We start from the raw sequence: 20041 nt of genomic DNA, 5'->3' as shown, positions 1-20041 counted from the left end.
CCTTTAATCAATTTCTGACTTTACATCGTGCATTTCCCTTCTCATTACAGTGTATGAAGCATCTGCCATGTGCTCATCAGTTGGTGAGTAAATTTATTTATATGCTAAACTTTATCTAAAGCACCAGTCATCACCAGCATCCTGGCTGTGGTTTCTCTTGTGCATTTTTTTTTTTTTATAGGCTTTGTGTTCCTCACCCTCTCCTTAACATCAAGGCCAGGGGTGCTCCCATGGGCCCCTGTTAACCCTTTATGGACCAGTCACCAGCTCAGCCCCATTCCTCAGCCAGCTCCCCACTCTTAGAGGGCAGCTCTGCCATCACCTGCCACATGTTCTGGCCCTTCCTCAGATTCTTCTTCCTTTGGCTTTAGCTTCTTTTCTGCCTTCAGCTCCTCACTTCTTTCATAGTGCCTAAACTAGCATGATGTAAGGAACAACCTGAAAACCATAGCAGAAAAAACCAACAACAGATAATGGGAGACTGTCCTATAGCTGTCTGTTGGGGCAAGCCACACTTCATCCTGGCTTTGGTCCCCATCTGCTCCTACAAACTGGCTCCCTGATCACCTTCAGGTGTCAGTTCTGCCTCCTGCTTGCTTGGAGGGGCAGCAGTCTCTTCCTGAGCATGAGGTGAGGTGCTGCTTGGAAAGCCTCTGGTGTTTGCTTGCTCCCTGCCCCATGTTCCATCACTTTTGGTGCCTTCCCTGCTCCTCAAGTTGCTGTGGAGTGGGACCTTGTTGTCCTTTTGCTCTGTGGAATATCCTGTCATCCATAGCCATCATAACTAATTCAGGGCTAACACTCCAGTGTTGGGAAAAATGCAATAAATAAATACTTGGGGCTCCAGGGCTGGGTGAGATATGGTTGCCCTGACCTGACCAGTGTTAGCCCACGTGTGATGCCAGCCTGGGCCTTTCCCACAGCCAGGGAGCTGTGGGGGGCACTGGGGAATGTGGGCTCTGCTGCTGGCACTGCTTTCCCTGATACCAATATTAAATATATTATGTTCTCAGTTAATATTACTTTGAAATTTATAATATCCATGAAAATATTATCTCTGTACTTAAATCCTTTAGTTTAATTGTATAGAGCTATCATTATCTGGAGCTTGTTTATATATTGCTGCCTGGAAAATAGAGTCAGTTTTCCAGACTGAGATGATGAATATGAGCACCAATGAAATTTTGTAATTTAATTTTAATAACCATGACTTATTATTTTAATAACCATAAATAGTAATTATTTTTTTAAAAAATACGTTGCAGCACTTTGCACAAAGCCTTGGAAGGAAAACTGTGCCATATTAATACAGTGGGGGTTGTGTCACAGCCCTGTTCTTGGTTTATTTTGTTGTCAGCTGTGCTCTTTGCTGTGAGGAGAGGCTGCTATGGCTTTGGGCTTTTTAGGAGTAAACCTGACCACTGTGGAAGTCCTTTTGCTCCCACTGGTGGCAACTGGATTAATGACTCTGATCTTTGCTTTCTATTATTTTGCCCCAGAAATCTAGAGGTAGAGCAGCTTTGGGGCATGTTATGTGTCTGTATGGGTATATATACACACACATGGATCATATAGCAAGAGAGAGAAGGAGAGCAGGGAGGTTTGGGGTAGATACCAGGAAAAAAAAGTGGTGAAGCATCGGAACAGGCTGCCCAGGGAGGTGGTGGGGGGCACCATCCCTGGAGGTGTTCAGAAGATGGGCAGATGTAGAGCTACAGGGGATGGTGTTTAGGGGTTGTAGGGTGGGCAGTTGGACTCAATGATCTTAAAGGTCTTTTCCAACCTTGCTGATTCTGTGACTATGTTGGAGCATTTGTCCTAGGGCTCTGAGCTTCTGTGTCTGTAGCCAAGTCCAGGTTTGGGCTCCCCATGCCCACCCAGACACTCCAGGGCACAGCCAGCCCCGGGATGGCTCCTGCACCTTCTCCTCATTGCCACTGCTCCAGGTGAGGCTGGTCCCCACCCCATCCCAGCTCACTGGGTGCAGCTGTAGGGTTTCACCCCCCAGCACCCATCAGCTTCTTCAGTAGACAGGGGTTGAGCAGCAGAACTGAGCCCTGTATTTTTTTTGCTCAGTGTCACCCTATAAGAGGGGCTTTGAGGCTGCCATGGCCATGTCCCTCACACCCCCCAGCTGGGGGCTGGGGCTCAGGGGGCACAGGGGGTACAGGGAACCCTGCTCACAGGGGCAGGTTTTGGCAGATAGATGGGAAGGGAGCAGTGCTCACCCCCATGGTGGTGTGGGGGGAGAAGGAGAAGGGTACAGCCCCCCTGTGTTGGACTGGATCTTGGGAGTGAAAGGAAGGTTGAAGGACAAAATAGTGGGTTTTTTGTTTTGTTTTTTTGGTTTTGGGTTGTTTTTTTTTTGCCTCCTTGTATTTGTTGTGTGGGCTCTTTACATCTAAATAGACTTGTTTCAGCAGAGGGCTGAGCTAAGGGAGGCCCATGTCACTGAGCCTGGGCACGAAAGGCTGGAGCCCAGGAACACCAAAACAACCCAAAACCTTCAGGATCACAGTGTGGATTAGGGTAAAATAGTTGCTGCTTATTCTCTCCCCCCTTGTCTTGTTCCTGAGCTTGTTTTGGAGTTGCCTCTGTGCTCCCCATTCAAGAAGCACTGCAGGGAGTGGGGTCAGGCTCAGCAGCTCCATGGCCAAGGACCCATCAGGGAGTTCATGCTGACCTCTGCAAGGTCCCCACACCACCCTGGGGACACTCCCCAACTCTTATTGGGTTTCAGGGTCTGCTTTGGCCAGCAGGTACCAAACTGGTTGCCCAGGTCCCATGGCCACCTGCTCTGCTGTGGCACTACCTGCCTAGGACCTTCCCTGTTGGGTTTTTCTTTTTCAGGAGATGCTCTTCCCATTCCCAGCCATACCAGTGACATCTCCCACTACTCTGGGCACTTTCAGGGGAGTGTCACCCATGATGAACCCCAAAGAAGCCTAATGGGAGCTACTTTTTGATGGGGACCACCAGCTGGTTGGGTCAGGGGGACCCCAGGAGGGGCTGCCCCTATTGGGGGGTGATTTGGGTGCACACTGGGTGCTTAACACCATGGTTACTTCCCAGGGTTCAGCTTGTGGTGACTTTTAAAAACCAAACTGTGGATGAGGTAAGCTCAATAACTTAGATCAGCTGCAATGTTGGGTGAAGCTGTTTGTATGTGGGTTTTTTGTTTGTTTGCTGAAAATATGGGAACTGCAGGAAAATACATCAGTATAGTCAGCACTTGAGGGATCCACTTACCCAAACCTGCAGTCCTGGGGCTTTCCCCTGCTCCTTTTCCCCTTTGGTGCTGTCAAAACCAACCAACTTCACTCACAGAGAAAAAAAATAGTTTCTTTGCAGGCTACTAAAACTGAAATATGCAGCATGGTCCCCATCCTTCAGCACGGTGGGAGCAGCATCAGTGATACCTCTGCAGCCTGAGCTATCCATCACCCACACCCAATTTTTAGTTTTGAGGCATCCCAAATGGATAAAAACTTGCCTGGCCAAGGGGACAGCAGCAGGTAGGGACTCCCTCTGCTCTGGTGACAAGATCAGTGTACTCTTGGTTTGTTGTTTTTTTTTTTTTTTTCTTTACAGTTTTATTTACAAAATGTATTAAAACTCTTTGTACAACACCTCATTAAAATGAGGCTCAGTAATTGATGCCCACACATGCAGTTTATGCTTTTACAGCCATTAGTTTGCTTGGCAAGTTTTCTGCTCACTGAAGTGCAGTTTCAACGACCAAAAATAGGAACTTAAGTTACAAACAAACAATTAAAATTAAAAAAAAAAAAAAAAAAAAAAAAAAAAAAAAGAGGAAAGAAAGGAAGGAAAGAACCTCAAAATTCCCCCAAAGCAAAACAAATGAAAAAAAATAATAATACCAAAACAAATAATAGTGAGACTACTGCCGAACTTCCGATAGCTTGAAGTTGGTAGCTGGAACTGGTAAGCACTCAACACGTTTTGTTTTAGCTTTACATGCAAGTTTAAAAAATATTGAACCATTTACCAAACTCCCTTCACTGGTGTGAAGCCTCCACTCTTAAAAATTGATTTGATAAACATACATCTTTTATACAGCTTTTAAGAAAAATGTTTGTTTTAAATACAACTCATAACCTCACAGCTTTAGCTCGCCCTTGATGGGGACGTGATGGCATTCAGAAGTTGAAAAAACCCCCTCACAGTTTCATGAAAAGAAAATGAAAACAAACCAACAATTTTTTTTTTTGTCAATATCTTGTTAAAAACTCGAACAATAAATTATTCTCCTATGAGCTTTTAAAATTATTTTATATTACATTTTGTTGGAAATACTTATTTCAACAAGACTTTCCCCGTATAACCTTTTTTTTTTTCATTTTTGTTTTTAAATCCTATTCAAAGTTCAAATCTATCATCAGCAAACTAAATGCCTAAGGGTCAGACTGGTTTAAATGAGTTTCTTTTTTCCTTGTATGTTACTGATGAAATAAAACTCTATAGTAAACTACAGAAAATACATATTGTCGATTAGAGGTAATTAGTATGCAGATATCCCATTGAACATTTCCCGTGTGATTGACAATATGTTTGCTTTTTTTTTTTTTGTCTTTTGCACTTTTTTTTTTAATTTTTTTTTTTAATTTTTTTTTTTTTTTAAAGATGAAGTTAAATACTTTCCAGGCAGAGGTTCAAGGCTGAAACACTGCTGCTGTCTAAGCCTTGGATGTCAGCACGAGCGAGCCCCTGCCTGTAGCTTGGGGTCCTCTCAGCAGCAGCCACGAAATAAGAGTTGGCAGGAGCTGATATAATATAACAGTACTAGCAGGAGTCATGTTGGATCACTTAATATTACTCTGGAACTGCAGCTCTAATTTGATTTTATTATCCTCTTTCCTTACTTCTGTTGTAAAATGACCAAGAAGCTTTATCTGAGCACAGTGCTGAAAGACTTGGGGTGAAGCAGAAGCAGGCCTGGGAAAAAACTAACCTGTGCTTCTCTTGCCTCCTTGCTTGATATTAAACTGTGAATTAAAATGCAGATGCACAGCATGAGAAGAGATATATGGTCTGAACCTAAACAGCAAGTAGCTTTTTTTTTTGTTTTTTTTTAAAAAAAAACCACACACAGAGTTATGTTAATAAAGCACCTGTAGGTATGCCTGATGATAGAAAAAAAGAAAAAGGAATGCAGTATTTTCTGCCCACACTTTACCTACTTTGTCATGAAATTAATTTACTGATCTGGAAGCAAGACATGCAGTTCCACAACTTACTTTCTTTTGGATTTACAGATTCACAGTCATTGACCTTAACTGGTTTTTTTTAATGCACAAATTCTCTTCTTCAGGTGGCCCACCTTTTACTGCTCTGCAGAATTGCTCAAATTAGCTGGAGAGTTTAAAGTGGCTTGGAAAAATAAAAAAAAAAAAATAATACAAAACCAAATAAATCACACCACCAGTAAGTAAATACTGAAACATCTCGACATCAGCTGATACAAGCAGTGAGAGGCCAGTCTGGGTTTGCACGCAGCAGATTTCTGAGGCTTTGTGTCAGGAGGAGTTTCATAATTTGATAGGATCTGGGTGGCTGATGAAACCGGCTGCAGTTTGCTTTCAGGACACAAGTTCATTTACTGTGCAGTGGTATCAAAGAATGGCTTTTGTTGCACTGATTTTTTTTATACAAGAATTTTTTTCACATACTAATATCTTCTTATCAGTCCTTTCCTTGTCTTTATCTCCTTTTCTTCTTTCTCTTTTTTCTTTTCTTTTCTTTTCTTTTCTTTTCTTTTCTTTTCTTTTCTTTTCTTTTCTTTCTTTTCTTTTCTTTTCTTTTTTCTTTTCTCTTTTCTCTTTTTTCTCTTCTTTCCTTTTCTTTTTTCTTTTCACTTTTCTTCCCTTTTCTCTTTTCTTTTCTTTTTCTTTTCTCTTCTTTTACTTTTCTCCTTTTCTTTTCTTTTCTTTTCTTTTTTTCTTTTCTTTTCTTTTCTTTTCTTTTCTTTTCTTTTCTTTTCTTTTCTTTTCTTTTCTTTTCTTTCTTTTCTTTTCTTTTCTTTTCTTTTCTTTTCTTCTTTTCTTTTTCCTTTCTCTTTTTCCTTTCTTTTCTTTTCTTTTCTTTTCTTTCTTTTCTTTTCTTTTCTTTTCTTTTCCATTTGCTTTGCTTTTTCTTTTATTTTTCTTACTTTCCTTTTTTTCCTCTTTTTTCCTTTTTTTCTCTCTTTTCCTTCTCTTCCTTTTACTGTTTCCTCTCTCTTTTTTTTTTTCCTTTTTTTTTTTTTCTTCTTCTTTTTCTTCTTTCAAGCAAAGCAAGAATATTTCGGTGATGGTTTGCATTGTTGTGAGTCTCAGAGTCTTCCATAAGGCACTGAAGGAAAAAAAATAGCAGTTTTTCCGATTAAAAGTACATTGCACCATCATCATTGCGTGTCATGCCTGACACCTCAGAGAGAGTATGACTGGCTCAGGTGGTCCAAATCCATGAAGTAGCCACATTCTCTGCTGCTTCTCCTCTTGCGTGCTGTCAGGGTGAGGATCTGGAACAAAACCAGAAACATTTCATCACTGCTCAGCAGCGAGGGGCAGGGCAGCTCACCCAGGGGAGAGGCACAGTCTGTGGGTGATGGGCTAACCAAGCTTTTTCCCAGAGTAATTTCTCAGCAATTTGCTCTACTTTTCATGCTTAGAAAGCATGATTTCTAGCACAGATTTTTTTTGTTCTATTGTAAATTGGGTTTTGAGACTTCCTAAAAGCACTTACCTGAGCTGTTCATAGCTTAAAAACTAAAAGGGAAGTGGTCACTGCCAAGAGAGATGTGAATTCTGATTACAGGAGTTTTAAAAGCAGTTAATCAGATACTTTTGTAAGCACTTAAGCAGCAAAACACTGGAGAGAGGAGTCACTGGCCTCAGCCTGCAGGCAGTGAGTGTGGTTGGGACTGAGCTTATTGCTGCTGAGGAGGAAACCTAAATCCTTCAGCCCCAGAGACTGGCACCAGGGGATGCTTTAAAAGCCCCTTTGCACCAGTCTGCTGAGGCATGTGGCAAAATATCACACAGATGAGAAGAGAGAGGGAGAGGAAGAGGAGGAGGAAGAGGAAGAGGAAGAGGAAGAGGAAGAGGAAGAGGAAGAGGAGGAGGAGAAGGAGGAGGAGGAGGAGGAGAAGAGGAGGAGGAGGAGGAGGAGGAGGAGGAGGAGGAGGAGGAGGAGGAAGAGGAAGAGGAAGAGGAAGAGGAAGAGGAAGAGGAAGAGGAAGAGGAAGAGGAAGAGGAAGAGGAAGAGGAAGAGGAGGAGGAGAAGGAGGAGGAGGAGGAGGAGGAGGAGAAGAGGAGGAGGAGGAGGAGGAAGACAGAGAAAGAGAAAAAGAAAGAGAAAGAGAAGAGAGAAAAAGAGGAGGAGAGGGAGAGGGAGAGGGACAGGAAGAGGGAGAGGGAAGAGAGGAAACCCCAGAGGGTTTGAGCTCCTGCCCTGTCACCATACCCCTAGATTTTCACACTTTCTGTGCCATACACGTTGTAGCCTTCTCTGTAGGTAGCATAATTCTGGGTGTTGGTGGCAGGGGCAGGTTTGAAGTTCTGCGTGTTCTTGGTGAGTTTCATTCGCTTAGACTCGGCCCGAGACTTGTAGCAGAACTCGATCAGTGCCACCATCATGGCCAACCCCAGGCCTCCAACAAGGATATAGAAAACCCCAGCAACGTTGCTCAGGCTCAGAGCACTCGTCTTGTCCTAAGAGAAATGAGCCCTGAGGTTAGTTTTGCTGAGAGGAGCAGGCAGACAGACAGACAGACAGACAGACAAACTCTACTTTGTACTTAATCCTCGCTGGAGTTACTGCACTCACAGCATCCACAGTCCCATTCCTGGACCACTGTGGTCCCCCCATCCCCAGCAGCCTGGGGCTGCATAGCAGTGACTTCTCTGCCTCTTTTCTTCTCTGCTTTTGGTGGGAAAACCCCTGGCTGACTCCATGGTGACGAGACTTTTTTTTTTTTTTTGGCCACTGACTTTGGCATCCCAGAGGAAACCTGTCTAGGGCCAAGCATCTCTGGTGGCAGAGGCACCCTGGGGAAGGTCTGCTGGGGGAAGATGTGGCTGTGTAAAACAGTGGGTTTTACAGAGGGCCACTATCAAACTAGAAGAAGAAAAAAAACCCCACTACACACTTGGTTTTAGTGAACGTAGATAAAATTATTGTGCTGCTGCTAAACTTATCTACCTTTCTTCCAAGAATTAGGGAACAAAAAACCACAACACCCAAGGAAATGGTCAGTTACTTTAAGGTCAAGCAGCAGAGCCCTAAGCTAAACTAACACCTTGGGTGATTGAGGGGGATGAGTTCCTGGAAAATAAAAATAAAAATGCTGGCTGGGGTTTATCCTCCTTCAGTGCCAGTACATGCCAGCTGAGGGAGAAGATCTGCATTTTTAAAACCAGAACTGTAATCAGATTTGAACTGGAACCCTTTTGCTGCTGTGCTGTCCAGCTGGCTGGCTGCAGGGATGGATGCAGGCAGGATCCCAGGGCGAGCTGTCACCCTGTGCCAGCCCAAATGGATGTGGGGAAAAGAGAGCATCTGGCAGGGAGGGGTTGTGCCCAGGGAAGACCCTTGCTGATGAGTCTTGGTTTAAAGTGAGAAAACTTCAGCATCCAGTCAGAATAAAACAGATCTACCTTGGAAGTGTCTGTGAGTTCCACAAGCAGTTTGGACAGAGCAGTTGTAACAAGCAGGATTCCTTCCACTTGAGCTAAACTTCTCACTCATTTGCACTTCTTTTCAGTCACACTTTCCTCCTGCACCTGCTGTGCATTCAGATGACCCCTCATCCCAAATTTATCTCACCCAAGAGCTATAGGGTTGTGCCCTAAGCAACTTCCAGTCCAGCTGAAATCAATGAATATTTATTATTGACTTGGCTGGAACTTGAAATTGTCCTCCAACACTGAAAGGGTGCTTCCAAATTATAGTTTTCTGTTTGAATGATTACAGAGAGCACTTCCAGAGGCACCAGGGAGTTGGGCACTCAGCTGAGACTGATTTCAGCTGGAGCTGGATTTCTCCTCCTCCTGCTGCCTTTGAAAATGTCCTTGACTCCAACAAGCCCAGTATTTTTCTTCTCAATAGTTGTATAAGCATTTTAAAACAAAACAAAAAAAACCCTTTCTTTTTTTCCTTTCTTTTTTTTTTTTTTTTCTTATAACTGAACAGCATAAATAAATATTTCCTGCAATTTAGGCATGAAGCTACCAGGCTGATCCAGCTGTCATCTCAGTAGTGGGATATCCAGTGGGATATCCAGACATCCACCTGCATCTACAGGAGGAGGTGCAGGAGGCCCAGGCTGGTGTGGGACAGGGCAGCACAGCAGCAAAGTGGTTCAAAGAAGAACAAAAAAAGAATATACAATATTTATGTAATGAGTTACCAACAGTGCCTCTAGATTTATTTTTTTTTTAATCAAACCAGTTTCAAACTGAATTTGGAAATAGAAAAAGAGGGACATTTTTGTCCTGGAATTGTCCACCCTTAGCAAGCATGTGACTGTTTCCTAAACTGACAGGTAGAGAGTCACAATTTTGAAACAAAAAATGGTTTTTTTCCTCAATAAAACCAAAAATAAGAAAAGATGCTGGCCTGAATAATACACATTGGCTGTGCTGAAACTTGCACATTTAAATGAAGGTTGGGAGGCTCTGGGGGCTTCTTCTAGCAAGATACTCAAATAGTAAAACATACTTACACCTACAGTCTGTTACTGCTTAAAAGAGAAACGCTGTCACGTTCAGAGACTTAATTATTGTTTCTATTCTTTCAACCTTCAAAGTGTAAATATCAACTTGTGAAAGTCATTCTTGGTATAAACAGACAGAGGGTCAAAATGTGATTGCTAATCAGTACAAAAAGACCTTCAGGAACTGACCTTACTTCCGGAGTCCTTGGCTCCACATTCACCCTTATCGTACCACCATTTGTTTTTCAGCTTGTCTAAGATGCCTTGTTCACTGAGTTTCAATACTGCAAGGTTTACAGGGAGTTCTTCACGTGGAAATAACATAAATAACATTATATTATGTTATTTTATGTTATTCAATCTTTTAAACTACTTTAAAACTATACAAAGCGATAAAGCAGGGTTCCTGGCCACAAAGTATTTTTTACACTGCAGGCAACTGGCTCATCCCCGTAAGTTAACTCTAGAGCAATGCTACATCACCAGTCCTGCCCATATCGCTTTGAGTAATCGGCACTCACTGTTAATGAAGGCAGAAGAAAGAAAAAAAGTCCAATTCCCCACTTTGGAACAGCCACAGCCCCTCACAGTAGCTTCAAGGGGGGTTTGATCCAGCAGGACCCCTGGTATTGCACTAACAGACAGCAGAGATTTGGCTCCTTTGGGCACAATCAAAAGAAGGTGGTTTGAGTTTTTGTGGGTTTTTTTGCATCTCTGGGCCCCTCCACCTGGGCTGTGTGTGTGTGTGTGTGGTGTGTGTGTGTGTCTGCAAAGCAAAAAGCCCCCTGGGGTGCCATGGAGAGGGGGTTTTGTCAGCCCCCCATGGGTGTTTCTCCAGGGCTGTGGTTTCTCCAGCTGCTCTGCCCCAGAGCTGCTGCATCCCCAGCTCCAGGGAGCTGCAGAAGAAAATAAGCAAATGAAGAGCTTCATGAATGGAATTAGTGAACACAGAAGCACCATCTGCAAGGGTCCAGGAGGGGGGGAAATGTTGGCTGGATGAAGGAAGCTCTGACTTTGGAACCCATGAGACTGGGGGACCTGAGCTCACCCGTCCCTTCCCAGTGGGCAAGCAGCACTGGAGGAGGCCTCTACTGGGTTTTGTCATCTCCATTTCCTCCTTGTGTGGCACCTGGAGGATTTCCATGAGGTGGCCTCCCTGGATGAGGGACATCAGGTCCTGCTCTTGCTTGGACATCTTTGATCCTTGCTCCATGGCCATGCTTGGCAGTGGGTGGGAGGAAAGGGATGGGTCCTTATCCTCAGAGAAGCCATGCCACTTGGCATGGAATAGCACCTGGCAGACACATGCATGGTTGCCCTTCAGCACGCCCTCCAGCTTGCCCTCCTGTGGGTCCATCCACACCTGCTCTCAGCAAAGGAGATGCAGGAGCTCAGCCCATGGGGCCCCACTGCCACCCTCCCCTCTGCCTCTTGCTGCTCTCTGCCTCTCTCCCAGCCCTGCCCACAGATCCTGACTCTCTGCAGAGTGGGAGAAACCCAGGAGAAAGAGCAGCACAATCTGTACAAAACACCTTCATTACAAGCTTACTAACATAGCAGCATTTGGGGAATTATGCACAGGCTGAGAGGGCTCCCAGCCCTGGAGCAGAAGGAGCAGCTGAGCCCTGCTCTGCCTGGGGCAGATGGATATTGCAGAAAAGAAGCTGGGGGAGAAAAGCCTCATTCCCTGCTCTGCTGAGAAGCTGAGACTTGATGGTGGCTGATACTGAAATGTGCTGCCCTGGGAGGTGCCATGTGCCCTTTGGGAGGAGAATGGGCAGGAGGTGCCCCCCCCCCAACCCATGGAGCAGGGGAGAGGCTGCACTCAGCTGAGCCCAAGCAGGTCATGGGAGTCCATGAACAAAATGCACGTGTTCAAAAACTCCTGAGCTGAATGCCCCACTGCACCAGGGTGGCCTGGAGTGGTGACACTGAGGCCAGCACGGAGGGTAAACCAGGAAAAAGCCACTGAGGTGGGAAGAACCACTGGTCCCTGGATGCAGTGATGCTGGCAGAGCTTCTTGGCTGGCCAGGCAGAGGCAGCAACACTCCTCCTGCTCCTCAAAAGGCTCAGCTTGACACCAGCCAAGATTTTATTTTTGTGAAATGGCTATTTTTAAGCAGCAGCTGTAATCTAATTAAGTATCAATCAGGAGAGGCTGTATGCACTCAGCTGGACACAGCTGATGAGTGGCAGTGACAAGGCTCACGGGACAGGACAGGACAGATTTTCTGGCTGGGCTCTGGCAGCAGGCACAGAGCCCCTCCACCAGGAGTCAGCAGCATCATAAAAAGACAGCTGCAACGTTTGCATCCACCTATAAAATATCAATGAGCTCAAAGCCTGCTCCACAGACACTGCAAAAGCTGCAGGTTGATGCCAGGTGGTTCATGGGGACAGGGACCAGCCAGGTCCTGGCCAAGCCACCCCCATGGACCCTCCTGGGCATCTGGGTTGGGAAGGGGGTGTCAGCTGGTGGGAAGGGTATCACCAGGAAAAAAGGCTCCAAGGAACCTTGCATGATTGCAATGAGTCAGTGGAAGCCGAGGGCCTTTGCCCACCCGTGACAAACCCCAGCAGTAAGAGTTGTGTGGATCATTGCTCTTGTTTTAAATGTAACTTAAAAACTATCCAGTTTGGAGAGATTTTATGAAATACATCTCTCTGCTTTGAGAAGCACAGTGCAGCTGAGAATACACAAACAATAGGGAGAAGGTTATAAACACCTTTTCTCCTATCTGCGTATTTTATTGTGCAAATTTTCCCCTCCCCCCAGTCCTATTCTGAACACTATTTTTAATTTGCATGCCTTTATAAACCCCATATGGAGCACAGAAAATTTGCATAACACCCAATACATTATAGATTAGCTTTCACAACATTATACAGTATTGGGAAATGAGGAAGCTTAACATGCTAATTAGGGTGCTTTATTTTTTTTTTTAAAGCCAAGATTGCAGTTAATTGTGCACACGCAACTGCCAAGAAAGGAAAAAAAAAAGAAGTAGTAAACTAAAATTATCTTAACTAAACAGATGGGAATTTGCCTAAACCTAGGCTTCCACTATAGTTTGTCATGGCCCTATTTGTCAGGTGAGGTACAGCAATACTTCAGTGGGTAGGAAGGAGGAGGTTTGCTCCATCTGCTTGACTGAGCAGGCAGAGCAGGACAGGAGGAGGAGCACTGAGGAGCCACCCACTGGGTGTCACCTCCACTGAGCCTCTCCTGGGGGCTGCAGGAGGTGGGACCAGATGTAAAGTTGTGCCAGGACTGGGGAGTAAAGTCAGAGCAGGAGCCTGTCCCTCCCTGCCCTAGCCCACCTCATCCCATCCCATCCCATCCCATTCCATCCCACCAGCACACACAACCTGGAGGTTTTTCTCCTGGCCTCCCCTGGCTCTGCTGTGCTGCTCTCCAGGACACTGGGATGACCAGCATGTACCTGAGCCACAAAGCCCTCTCCATGTGCTAGAAAAGGCATTTGTTTGTGCTCCACAGTTGGGAGACCAAAATGCAGCTCATTTGATCAAATTCCTCAGGAACAATTTTATCTGCTTCCAGGATATTAATCCTTAGACTTCTTGATAGGCAAGATGCTCCCTTGTGCAGAAGGATTGGAGTGACCTGATGGTGGGTGAAGGTGTGATGCCTCTGCAGCCCTGGTCCAGCCCTTCACCCATGGGGATGCAACAACAGCTGCTGCAGGAGGGACTCCTCAGCTCCCAGATTCCTGAGTTATGCAAATATAGTGGAAAATGGAAAACAAGCCTGGCTGCTGGTTCGTTTTCCAGTTGCTTGTTCCCCAGCCTTGTTCACTTTAACATCCAAGAGTCAGGCACAGCTTTGGCCCAGATCCTGACAGAGGTGCAGAACTGGATGTTTGGATCATGGGATCTTTCTTGCCAAATGTCAGCAGCACATGTTGAATGTCAGTCTCCTGTCCCATGGCTTGCAGCTAAGCCTGGCCCAGCAAAGGGCAGCACCAGCACCCTGCCTGTGCCAGCAGCTTGGAAGCTACCGAGTTGCAAAGTGTTTTGTTTGCCATGAAGAAGTGTTGGGCTCTTCTGGGCACAAGGGTTGCTGGCTGTAGGGAGGGGATTTTTCATACCTTGCCCTGGCACAGTTGAGGGTGGCTTTTATTTTATATATGTTTTTTTTAATTGCCTTAGAGGCAGAAGAACCAAGAGACTGACGTGCCCAGGTTCTAGGAGAAGGCTGTGTCCCAGCCTCCCATCCACCTCCCCAGGCCACTGCACCACCCCAAAAAATATCTCAGAGGATCATTTGCTCGTTTCTGGGTCTCAAAAGTTTTCCATTTCCTTATCTTATTTTCTGGGATAATTTTGTTCTTTTTCAGCTGCATTTTTAATGAGGTTGCTGTTGTTGGGCTGTACAGGATACCCTATGAGGTCCTCAGCCCTTCCCCGGGTGGCTTTGCCTGTTTTTCCTCTGCTTTAATTTATGATGGGATTCTTTTTCATCTGCCCCCGTGTGGTTTCCAGACCAGTTCTCTATTTATTTCGATGCTTTTATCAAAGCAAAATGTTCAGAGGTTTGAGAGCTTGTGCTCTCTTGTTGTGCTCTGTATGCCCAAGACAATGAGTTGGGGCAACCAGGATCAGGATGTCAGTGGTTCAGATGTCACAGGATGGCATTCTTGGACAGACACTTGCAGTGGTTTTCTTCCTCACCATAATGGAATAATTTTTTTGTTTGCTTTGTGCTTGTGCTTTTCATCCAGATGTAGTAGGTTTGGCTGATCTGGGCTCAACCACCTGAGGTTGGATCTCCTGGGCAGCTTTACCAAACTCTGCTAAGACATCTTTCTTCTGACATCTCCAAAAGACTGGAAGACTTGAGTCCAAAGAACAAGCACTCGAAGCCTCATGCTGGTCAGTCTTACCCCCAGTGGCAAATTAAGCCATTTGCTATGGTTGGTTTAAAGACTGAAGAAGATGTGGGAAGATGGGTGCCCATCTAATCTCACAGGCTTCACTTTATCCAAATCTGCTGCAAGCATGGCTCCACACCTGGGAACCTGGGTTTTATCAATATTTTAGTGGTTTGGTTTCTCTGCTTCCCTTCTAGAAGACCCGGCTGAAGTGCTGGCAGCATTACCTTCCCTTCTTCAGCCATCAGGTACTGTTAGAAAACAAACTGTGCTGGCAAAAAAAGCTGTGCCAGTCTTTTTTCAAATGCAACACAGCACCATCTTAGGAACCTTCTCTTCCCTTTGCTGTGTGGCCCTGGGGGGCCTCCTTCCCTGCTGAATTTCAGCCCCTCTTGGCTCGAGGCAGAAGCCCCAAAGTCCTGCTGCTCCCTTTGGTTCTGGTGGCCCCAAGTGATAAGGCCAACGATGATGGAGAGAACTGATTTCTGAAAAACAGTGTGCACTCACTCACTGCAATCACACCCAAAGCTTTGGGTTGAGTTTAAAAATTCTGCCCCCCTCTACTTCTATATTTCAGAGTCCCTACAGCACTTCTTTGTGTGATCTTGCATAAAATACAGCATTGCTTCCAGGATGAGTATGCTCCCCATGCTGACATGTCAGGAGCAGCTATATGCTCTTTATGGAGCATCTCTTACATTCCTGGTTCATTATTATCTCAATCTACTCTTTTCTCCCTTCTCTTCAAGACACCCTCACCCCACCTGAGGGATTTCTTACCCTGCCTCCTCTTGTCACAGCACCAGCTTCAGGTAAGTTGCAATAACTTTTATCTCCACTGAGAAAACTGCTGGCATTATAACATCTCTTTCTGGCCAGAACAAGTTTGAAGCAGAAGAAAAGTAAATTAATCACCAGAGAAATACTTCTTTCTTAGTCCCAGATGTTAAAAGGCATAACTTCTGCCCCTCTAAAATTATAAATCATAGCAGGTTTTTAATTTGATTATGACCTTTTAGGTTCATTTTTATGATTTCACCTGCGCAGACAATGTGAAAATAGAGATTTTTTTTATTTGGTGCCCCCACAGTAGCTTCAACTGGCTTAAGAAAGAGACCCAGGCTGAAATCTCACATGCAACTCCAAAAGCTGGCCAGGTTATCCTTTGGCAACCCAATTCCAGATACTGGCCACCATATTTATGTGCTGGTGCTGCAAACCAGCCCCTTCCCTGAGTGTACTCAGAGTTCACAGAAGAGTCTGAGCAGCTTCTTGGAAAAAGTGCTGTTAATTTATGAAAACAACATCCCAGCCACCAGCCTTGCCAGGAAAGGGCTGTTTTCCAAGAACAAGAGATGGGATGTACTGCTGCCAGAGGCTCTGCACCCCAGTGTTTAGGTTTGTCCTCACAAATCACAGCAGGTGATTCAGAAAAGAGCCAGAGACCACTGAAGAAGTGACACTGAAGAGCAAATGTCACTCTGGGCCTCAAAAATCTCATCCAATAATCCCTAGACTATTATCAGCTGCATGTAACCAGTGTCAGGGTGGTGTGAAGTCTCTGCAACACTGTGGTTATGTTTATTACTCGCAATCAATAAAGATTTAAGTGGTGATTGGAACAGCTTTGGATAATTCACATCCCATTCCATGCTCTAATGGATGTAATATAAATGTTATACCCAAAAATGATCATTGCCAAGGAGAGTGATGAGCACAGCAGACAGCACACTGTTCCCTCAAACCAGATGAAATGTTGCTCACAATTAGTTTACAATTTTCAGATGTAATCTTTCAGAAAAGGGAGCTGCTAAGAAAAGGTGTAACATGTCAAGACTCTTCAAAGCACTAATTAAGAGGCCTTGGAGTCGTGCAGGGGTTGTCCCAGATCTCCCAGGTTGTGGGGCTGCCTGAGGGCACCTTCCACCACCTGGGTTTTACAAACTGCAGGTGTTCCTCCAGCTACCACCAGCCAGTTTCTGGTGTTCTGTGCAGTATTCAGTGTAGAGGTTCCAGTGGGGCATTTTCTCAGTACTGTTGCTCACAGCATCTTGAGAGTCTGAATGCTGCTTTTTTGGAGGGTAGAGGGTGAAGAAATCACCCATGACTTTGAGTGAAGACCAGAACAGCACCAGCAGAGAGAGATCCTGCTCTTGAAAACTTTCTTGCTCCACTTCTGCCTGGAGGCTCAGGTGAGCAGACAACAAGCTGCTGAAAAGCTGCTGAGCACCTCAGCCTGGGGAAGGATTGATCCTGGCTTGATTGATTTGATTCCACCTGGCTTGGTGGTTCTGCAGTGTTAAGGAGGCAGGATGTCCATGTCCCCAATGGCACTGTGGAGGGCTCTGTGCTGTCTTACTCAGAGAGTTCATTTGGTGATGAAACTAAGAAATATAAGGCCAGTAGCAACAGGGATCATCCTCACAGGGCAGGTGGTGGCTGGGTCCAAACATATGGTGAACCATGGCCAACAAGAGTCCTCCCCATAGCAAAGAAGGTTTGGCTTGAAGGTCAAAGTCATCAGTTCCTGATGTGTTTATCACAAGGTGTAATCCTGTGTTGTCACTAAGGTGCTTTTTTTCCATCAGTACAACATCAGACTGGAGAAGTGCTGTGGAAAGGCAGGCACCTCTCACTCGGGATGTGGGATTTATATCAAAGCTGTTTCTGTTCTAATGGACCCTGGCACTGGTTCTTTGGGTAAAGAGCACCAAAGGCACCCCTGGGCTCTGGCTGTGTCACACCATTGGGGCACAGCACAGCTGTAAATGTGTCTAATATCTGGCTAGGCCAGGTTTATTGCCCATCTCTGGGACCACAGCAACAAGAAGCCACAGGAGGTTTCTGGCAAATCTGGCTCTCAGAAGATGGCAATATTAACAAAGTGTGATGTCTTCCCTCCCAGCCAGCCTGAGACTGAGCCCTGTGCTCAGACCTGGAGCTGCATCCCCTGCAAAGGGCTCCTCATCCTCCTGTCCAACTCCCAGGGATGTGAAGGAGGCAAAAGTCGATGGTGGTACCAGGTTGTGGTTAGTACATTATAAAGTGTATTTGGACTTGTTCTATTTTTAATACCTGTTATTTTCCCCCAATCACTTTAATTTAGGAATTTTACAGATTTAGAGCACTCTCAGTTCTGCAGCATGGATTTCTCACTTGTTTCATATGACTGTTTTTCTCTTGTTTCTTATGTCCTTGCTGGCTGGAGCATCCCTGGGATTGCTGGTGTCAGCACAACAAAATGTTGTAACATCAAAGAGTTTTGATGTTAAATGCTTGGGTTTCTAAAATCCACCTCAGCATGCCAGAGGAAAGGCAAGTGGACTGAGGCTCAAACAAACAAATATTTTCTTAATTCAAAACACTTCCTAAAATCCTCTAGGGTAAACCAGCTGAAAACACTGAATTAATTGTTCCTGTTGGTATCAGTGGCAAAGCTCCACTAACTCCAGAGGAAGCAGAGTGAGAAGCTTGATGCAGACATGTGGGAAGTGTCACCTTTACCATGCCTTCAGAGGTAAATACCAGAAGGGACAGGGAGAATGACCCCAAACGACTGCTCCATTGCCCTGCACTGAGATTTCAGCCCCATGCATCCAGCACTGCAGAGAAACCTCTCAAAGCCACAGGTCACAGCAGCACAGGGCACTTACAAATGCAGAAATCCAGCCTGGGCACTCTGCTTGATTTGACAGGATACCATAAACAAATCTCACTAACAACCATCTTGGTATCATTAAAATATAAAGATAGAAACAATCCAGGAAGAGATACCAAATCCAACATTATTCTCTAGAGGGCATTGCTTCAGGTTAAGAATCCATCTAAATCAGATAAGGCACATTATTCCCCCAAGCTCTATAAATCCCAACCTGATCTGTAACTACTGAATGGACTTTTTGTCAGATCTTGTTACTGAAATAACTTCTGACTAGATACAAAACCCGTGGGTGAATGCATTGTCCAAGTGCTCTGCTCTTTTTGAGATCAGATCTATCTGCCTGTCATAATTTACCAATTTAGCAATGTCTCCATGCCCCGACCTCATGCTTTGCTACACACCCATGCGTGAGGGATGGGGAAGATTCTGGATGGAAACGAACTCATTATTAAAACCCACCAAGTTTGTTCCAGTTATTTGGAGTGAACAGAGCCCTGAAAATATGGGCAAAAAAACATGGTCACTTACTATTCCTATTTGTTACCTTCTGCCTCAAAAAGTGATCTTCTGTACTTCTCACTGAACATTTGGTATTCATGGAAAAATCACCAGCCATTTCTCCCTTAAGGAATGAACACTTGGTTGCTCTTTGTTACCATTTCAGACCTGCATCATTTTTTTCCCCTGCCCCGTGTTACCAGAAATTGCACATCTACAAGATTTAGCATTTGAGGGATTGAGATGCTTTATGGGTGAGCAGAGGAAGGGATAAAAGTGAAAGCCATCTAGTTGGAAAAGACAAAGAACTTTCAAAATTTTGAAGATTAAAACCTGGTGCCTCAAGCCCTATACATCCTACAGCCACCTACGAAACACTGCATGGGGATGGCTGGGATAGTGCTTGGAGGCTCTGGGCACAGGGATAAATCCCCTGGCAAAAGAATGCTGGTTTTCCTCTATAGCAGAGCCAGCAGCAGTTCCTTTCGCTCCAAGGACTGCAGCCCATGGCTGCCAGCATGGGCTGTGGGCACCACCAATAGGACTGGAACCCTCCTTCACCAAAATTTTGCCTCCTTTGTTCCTTTTGGAACTGAAAAGTGTCATGGGATGATGACAAGAACCTTATCTATGGAATAACACACAATGGAGTTTTAAAAATTTGTTGATGCTGCAATAGTGCCAGCACCAGAGCAGGGACTGGAGGAGCTGTGGTCTGTGCTGTGCTGACACAGTGTCAGCCCAGAGGGTTTGTTGCTGTTCTGAGGGCATTGCTGACCCTGGCAGGGCACATGGCACAGGCATCCTGCCTTTTGTTCTGCTCTGATGGCAAATGCCTGCCAGCCAGAGGCTTTGCAAAGGGTGCTGAACACAGGCTTTGCAATGGCCATTTGAATGCTACTCAACCGATCTATTAGTGGATGTTTTTGTTTTTTTTTTTTAGTTCCTGCTGACAATTTAGTAGCTGCAATAGTCCTCCATAGCAGAACTTTGTTCTAGTCTTTATTACTGTGTTTTTCCATAAATAATGTTCTTTTGGTCCATTCATGGAACCTGTGGGGTTAATTATAATCTTGCAGTAACTCAGTATGCATTTTAAATTCAGGTGTTTTAACTGAGGCAAGGTGGAAGACATCCACTGATGCCATAGCAGCACCTGAACACACTGCATACACCTGTACAGAGACAGAAGTGTCACCATGTCACCAGCTGAGACTGCAAGTCCCACCACTCTCTGCAAAGAGTTTTCAGGCTCCGTTTGGCAGCAGCAACTG

The 20041-nt window shown here is 45.1% G+C and overlaps 1 protein-coding gene across 1 annotated transcript in view; it reads right to left on the bottom strand.

Moving 5' to 3' along the window:
• Positions 1-6267: 6267 nt before the first annotated feature.
• The window catches only part of GRIA3 (glutamate ionotropic receptor AMPA type subunit 3), a 144790-nt gene continuing 131016 nt past the window's right edge, over positions 6268-20041 (bottom strand). The window contains exons 15-16 of the mRNA XM_030448850.1: positions 7465-7712; positions 6268-6520 (exon numbers count right to left, since the gene is read on the bottom strand). Coding sequence (XP_030304710.1) covers positions 7467-7712 — 246 coding nt within the window. The 3' untranslated portion in view covers positions 6268-6520; positions 7465-7466. The remainder of the gene's footprint in view (positions 6521-7464; positions 7713-20041) is intronic.

This window comes from Calypte anna, chromosome 4, assembly GCF_003957555.1.
Source record: "Calypte anna isolate BGI_N300 chromosome 4, bCalAnn1_v1.p, whole genome shotgun sequence".
Lineage (NCBI taxonomy): Eukaryota > Metazoa > Chordata > Aves > Apodiformes > Trochilidae > Calypte > Calypte anna.
Note: the sequence above shows the minus strand (reverse complement) of the source record. Positions and strands in the feature narration are given on the sequence as shown.